The 6,445-nt window shown below is 39.4% G+C and overlaps 1 protein-coding gene across 3 annotated transcripts; it reads right to left on the bottom strand.

The window, feature by feature from the left end:
* Positions 1 to 474: 474 nt before the first annotated feature.
* Positions 475 to 4,603, bottom strand: b9d1 (B9 protein domain 1). 3 transcript variants are annotated; one of them, XM_034893275.1, is made up of 8 exons: positions 4,508 to 4,603; positions 4,322 to 4,468; positions 4,090 to 4,158; positions 3,112 to 3,223; positions 2,853 to 2,949; positions 2,546 to 2,608; positions 2,122 to 2,189; positions 475 to 1,735 (listed from the first exon to the last, which is right to left on the bottom strand). In XM_034893275.1, exons 2-8 carry the CDS (start codon positions 4,382 to 4,384, stop codon positions 1,575 to 1,577), a joined length of 633 nt encoding a protein of 210 aa, XP_034749166.1. In that variant the 5' UTR covers positions 4,385 to 4,468; positions 4,508 to 4,603; the 3' UTR covers positions 475 to 1,574. The 3 variants fall into 3 exon arrangements, with proteins under 3 accessions (XP_034749166.1, XP_034749167.1, XP_034749165.1); XM_034893276.1 differs by having other exon boundaries at positions 475 to 1,714; positions 4,322 to 4,603; XM_034893274.1 differs by having other exon boundaries at positions 4,322 to 4,596.
* Positions 4,604 to 6,445: the final 1,842 nt, after the last annotated feature.

The raw sequence follows: 6,445 nt of genomic DNA, 5'->3' as shown, positions 1-6,445 counted from the left end.
AGTTTGTGAAAGAAAGTGTTACTGTTGGCTGAATATCGGCACATTTACTAACGGCAAGCTAAGCGTATGTCTCTGCTGTTGGTTCAAAAAAGTGTGTTTTTGAAATTCAGCTGTTGAATTGCGCCCGGTGTATAGATCCTTCTCTTTAGGTCACTGTTCTCCCTACTCTTTAGTTCTGTTGATATCACCGCTAATGTTATTACTGTGGAAGTGGAGTTTTCTTTTTTTCTTTCATTCATTGTGTGTTGGCGCCCTCTCCTGGTCTATTGTGGTATGATAGCTCCACCACAGGACCCTTGGTATTTCCACTAAACAGACTTTTCGTTTCTCTCAGGCAAAAGGAGGGGCAACTCCTACTGTGTGTATGATATTTTTGATGATGTTGAAGGTGGTGATGATGACTTTTATGCTCGGGGTCCTGAATGAATGGATGGGACACTTACTTGCAGACCAGCAAACATTTTTAATCTCAACTAAATATATGCAAAAATTGGAGTTGGAAAAGTAAAAAGATAAGAAAACTTAACGCTTGATGTGTTTTGCAAAGTTAGATTTGCTAATAAAGTCTTGTTTATTAAAATGCTACTATGATATACTTGCTAAGACTTTCACACTGGCCTTGATTTCACTGCGGCCTGACCTTTAAACTTCACTCCAGTGATTGTGGAAAAAAGTTGTTATGGATGCATTGAAAAAACAAAACAATAACATTACTGTGTTGAACAATTTCAGCACTCCCAAACAGTCCGATGTCACTGCAGCCAAACACTTTTTCTTGATCCCTGGCAGCAGGTTCACAGGTGTGGCTATAGTGCAGTGAAAATGTGGCCTGTGTGTAGCAAGCTCCTCTGCGTGTTACTGTGTATTCACTATGCTTTTGTCAAGAGGACTAACTGACCTTATGAACTGTCTGTCTTTATATACATAAACAGCCTCCTTTTAATCTTTTCCATGTCGGTCTATTTACCCTTCTCATAGTACTGGGAGCAGGCTGCTTTTTTATTGGATATGTGCTCAATCTGTCGGCATTATAACTGTATAATATAATTTATCATTTGTACTATTGTAACATACTGTTCCTCTGTATACCTTATTATTCTGTGTAATGGGTTTTTGTAGGAAAAGTCACCGTGGTATTTTAACAGCATCTAAACAAATGAACGCAGCAGGCCGCACCCTGTTGGATGAGGACATCTGTAGCTGCATTGGTTCAAAAATAAAATGTGTATCACTTCAGCTCTGTAACTCCAGTGTCTGTGTCCTATTTAACTAAACGTCCAAACAATCACAGTGATGTATGCAACAACGTATGCTCAATACATCCAAACATGAACAATTTAGAGGCCAAGTCCCTTTATTTGAAAAAAGTAAAAAATATAGTAAAACTGAAAAATTGAAGACATTATCTTAAACTGAATATACATCTAAAACTCTCATTCAAATTTCATTTTGACTAAAACACTAGGCAAAGGAGTGTGTATGTATTGCAGTAGTGTGGATTTGATTCTAACGAAGTAAATAAGTCCCTTTGAGTGTTGTGGTTTTGTTTTGGCAGGGACCAAACATCCTCGACGCTATTCCATGGTGTACGCTTGTTCCCCTGTCGACCAGCCAGATGTGGCAGACGGTGTGTTTACAAGGTTTGCGGGTCCTGTGTCGTAACCCATCTTCTTCATGTCTTTAGTAATGATGTGAAAGGAGACTGTGACAAAGCCTTGGGAACAAACCCGCGTCACTGCAACACACAAAATAGGACATGATGTAAAAAGTTTTAGACAATTTTAACCTGAAAGGGTACTATTAGACTTAAATAGGGATTGAAGACTACCTTGTTAAAAATACAGGAAATCATTTTTAGTCTTACAGTATACTCCTCCATATCTGTTTATTGGAGATATCTGCATGGATCTACTTTCAGACCACCACTTTTCATGGATCCAGTTAATTTTGTTACATAGTCCAGATCAGCTTAAAAGTAGCCTACCTTAGAAATTACTGAGTTTTCTGCTATTTTTTGTTCCACCAAATGTTTTTTCTGAGGTGAGAACTGCTGCGTACCTCACATGTTAATTTAAACAATGGAAAAGAAAAGGAAAAAATACAGACAAATGCACAACGTACCTTCTCTGCCTTCACCCTGGGCCACTACTTTAGGGTCTGTGTACTCTGGCCGCCGTCCTAACAGCCAGCTAAATAAAAAAGGAAAAACATGTTAAACTACCGAGAGAAAGAGACACATTAAAGTGAATTGAGGTTTTGATATACTGTTAGAATAAAGATTATTTAAAAATAATGCTATTCTAAATCACTCCAATGAAAAGTTCTCCCTGGCAGACAGGAAGTGAGGTGTTAATATAATTAATGTAAAGTACAACTAGGAAGCCTGCATGACCATTAAAGCACCACCTACTACATTAACTTGGAGAGAAAACAATGTGCATCCATTAGTAACATCTAAAATTGCACTGATAACAGCAGCTGGCAAACAACACATACCGATGTGAAGTACTGAGAATGTAATTAATGAAAACACACACACACACACCTCGTGAATTTCTGTAGTCTCCACGTGGGCTCAGGAACAAACATGGGGATGGTCCGTGTGTGTCTACAAAAATTAGAAAATAGACAATGAGCATAAACAAAAAACAAAACAATCAAAATCACATCGTACCTTGCTGTGTTCAAGCTGAGTTTTTGTGAGGGAAACAAGCAATATTCACATGCTTCAGGCAGGGATGTTCATTTTTACTAACTCACTTTGATGCAAGCATTTGTGCAAAAAAAAAAAAAAAACTGGTGCCAAGATAGGTGTTCCTTTACAGAAGGAAGTACATGGAGGTAATACTGACTGTCCAGGTGTGAAGGGGATGTGTGTTGCTCCGTAGCCTCTGACCACATCGTTGCCAAACACATCTGGACCATACACACTCACTACGAGCTGAGGCCCTGGGAAGGGAAAATGACGTCTTCATTTTGCCGTAGTTATATTTTCTTTCAGTTTTATTAACATGTGGTATCAGAGATACCTATCAATGTTAATTATTAATGTATGTATGTATGAAGGCTACTTTGAATGTGTGTGTGTGTGTGTTTGTGTGTAATGCTCACATCCAGAGGGGTTTGTACTCTTAAACGTTGTCTCCAGTGGGAAGTTCCATATTAATTTGTGTGAGGACTCACTTCCTTTACATGTTATTTGAGTGATGCCTTCCTCCAACCCCTACAGAGAAACGGACACAAAGACATGCTAAAAAGATTATACCCAGAGATGTCTACTTAATTTAGCTAAGATTGTATGCATGTGACGAGGGTTCTACAGTGGCTTGCCTAAGTTTACACACCCATTTTAAAGTAGATTAAAAAGACAAATAAAAAAATCTTTTGAAAATCGATCCTAATACCTTAATTAACAAAAAAGAAGGAAAATCCATACTTTTAAAGATACCAATTTTCTTTGTGAATGAATACTGTTTTGTAAATAAATACAGTTTCTTCCTTAAAATACAGGGGGCATAAGTATACACACCTCCACATCCAGGATTATTTCAGTTAGCTTAATAGCTGGTTTAATTTGCATTGAGAGATAATCTTACGGAAAGTTTGCCATGCCAATACATTTAAGATATTTTTTTAATTAAGGCTTTATGATCAGTTTACTATATATATATATATATATTTTTTTATCATTCCTCTTTTAATCAACTTTAGCATGTGTGTGTAAACGTATGCAAGCCACTGCATGTTGTCTGGACATCATGGCATAAGTGCTTTTTTTGTGTCGTTGGTATTGATTAATAGTTATTTTACTTATGACGTAGACAGCCATTAAATGATGTACATTTTCAGAGACTTTATTTGTTACTTCAATTTACAATCCAGAGGTAAAAAAAACTATTTCCCTTGTTCCTTTAGCTACAGACGAACTTCTACATGCAAACATGCAATGCGTTGGTTGACATTAAACTTACTTTAGATAACGCTAAGTAGCGTTAGAGTAGTTAGCCCAGAACATTAAAATACTAGCTTGCTTATTTAATACCGAACATAATCATACCTCAATAAAGTAGAGTAAAGCCAGCTACTTACCGACGTGGGAGCCCAGTCGTGGCCGTAGACAAAACTATATTTGCAGTATAAATTGTCATACTCTGGAAACTGAAACACAAAAAAATACATGAAAGTAATGAAACACAGACTTAGAATTTAGACAAATTCACGCCACGTTATGACGTTGATCGTTAACGTAACGCTATCTTGATGAAATTAGCTGTTAGCTACTAGCTAGCTAGGCTAGGCTAAACTCAAAAGTACCACTTACGTTTGCTCCCTCAATTTGTCCGTTAACCGAGAGAAGAAACACTGACGGGTTGCTTGTAGCCATCACGGCTTCAGTTAGTAACCTGAAACTTTAAAGCTCATTTGCTTATTAAGAAATTTAACCCAGTTTAGAAGAATATTGCTGCTACTTTAGTGTTTTAGTTTAAAACCACTGTGTGGAAAAAACCGTAAAAACCATATTCGTTGCTAAGGCGACGTTTGTTCCTCCTTACGGCTACATGCTAGGTTCAAACTGAACGGAAGCGCCGAAGCGGTGCTGAAATAATCCACAAGATGGCGGCAGCGCTACGGCAGTGAATCTTTCTTTAACTGTCTATTCAACGAACCATGAATGTATTAACAGCGAACACACCTAAAGCAAAGGCTGCATCCACCTGCACCGGAAGCTAATTTATTTAATCTGCATCGTTGTCACAGAGCTTATATAAATTCAAACAAAAAGTTAAAAAGGTCATGGTAGTTTTTTTCTTCTTCTTCATCAAATTGCATTACGACAACTCCACCCTCCGAGGAAGGCCACGGGATAGTGTTGAAAGCTTTAGAAATACAAAGTAAGTGGACCTTTTGTAAGTAGGCTACGCTTGCCTAATTTGACACTGTTGGTGTACCAGATTCGGACTGCACTGTCACATAAGTTATTCGAAGGCAGTTAGCGAAATGCTAATCGTGTCCCAACAATGAAAAGACACATTATTACCTCCTGCAGCCGAACAGGTAGCCCATGCCATATTAAAGATACAACCAATCAGGTATGATACTCAAGACGTTGACGCAGTCTCTTTGCTACCTCTGTTATAGGTCTAGAACATGTAACTTAATCATGTTATCATACAAATATCTGCATATCCTCCTGTACCTTAGCCCCCCACTACCACGCTATCACTTTTCATGTGCTTGGCAACATCTCCCTATCCCTCCTTCTCTTCATCCCAGCACTTCACTGGCCCTCTTCCCTCTCCACCTGCCAATTGGGTCTTTTTGTTTCTCCACCTAGGCCTACTATCCCTCTGTTTCGATTTCATCTTCAATCATCTGCCTATTGCTTATCTCCCCCCCCCCCCCCCCCCCCCCCCCCCCCCCCCCCCCCCATTGCCAGCATCTCCCGCCACTTTCTCCCCAGTGTCCTACCTGTTTTCTCTACTGCTTTTCCTCTTCCCCACAACTGATTACCTTTTCTTTTTCTCCTCAATTTATCATGCCATATTCCTCCCTTCTTGTTCCTCTTCGTTCTTCTCATTTACCTGGCTCTTGTCTTCTCCTCTTACTTTATTCCTGTCCCTCTTTCCCCTTCTCACTCTCCACACTCTACCATCTCTCTCTAGTCCTTCTGCCCGCCAAATGCCTGGTTTGGCGTCGGACAACCTCACGGCTCACGGCCCATTTAAAGTTGCTGTAGAGTGGCCAGTTCAAATCAGTCATATGACCACATGGGATCTAATTTTCTTTGGATTATTTTCCTGAAAATATATACAAATTATGAAAGATGGAGTATTTTAAACAACTTGTGTGTTTCCAATAAGCCCACAGATCAGACATCATCCCATTTCACGGCATGTTTCACGTTAGATGTTTTTTTTTTTGCTAAACATTTACCTGGAGGCCAGAACACTGGATGGGTTTAGTCAATCACTAAACATAAGAACACACGCGTCATTGGCCATCTATAGTGCCCTTCACAGGTCCCTATTGTGATTGAAAGAGACACTAGATGTTTCTTATTTCCTGATAGAGATTTTTTTTTTTGTCACAGAGAATAGTCTGATGCCTGGAGGCTGCAGCATCTTGGGGAGAAAGTGCCCTTAAAAGGTATCTACTGGGTGAGTGTGATTCATTCACAGGGCAGCGGTGGCCTAGAGGTTAGAGAAGAGAGCTTGTGACGAAGAAAATCTTCCTGAGGTGCCCTTGAGCAACCAGTGGAGCTGTTCCGTGGCCAGCAGATTGTACCGGGCAGCTTCCAGGTGTGACTGTTATCAGTGCGTTCCTGCAAAAGAGAGGCTTCCTCTCGGTGAACCTCCCCTGAATAAATAAATGTTTAAAAAAATAATGATTCAGAACAGAGGTCGAAAATAGAGGACTCAAATTAAAGAGGTTTACTGAGAAAAAC

This window comes from Etheostoma cragini, chromosome 15 (genome assembly GCF_013103735.1).
Source record: "Etheostoma cragini isolate CJK2018 chromosome 15, CSU_Ecrag_1.0, whole genome shotgun sequence".
Lineage (NCBI taxonomy): Eukaryota > Metazoa > Chordata > Actinopteri > Perciformes > Percidae > Etheostoma > Etheostoma cragini.
This window is presented reverse-complemented; position numbering and strand designations above follow the sequence as displayed.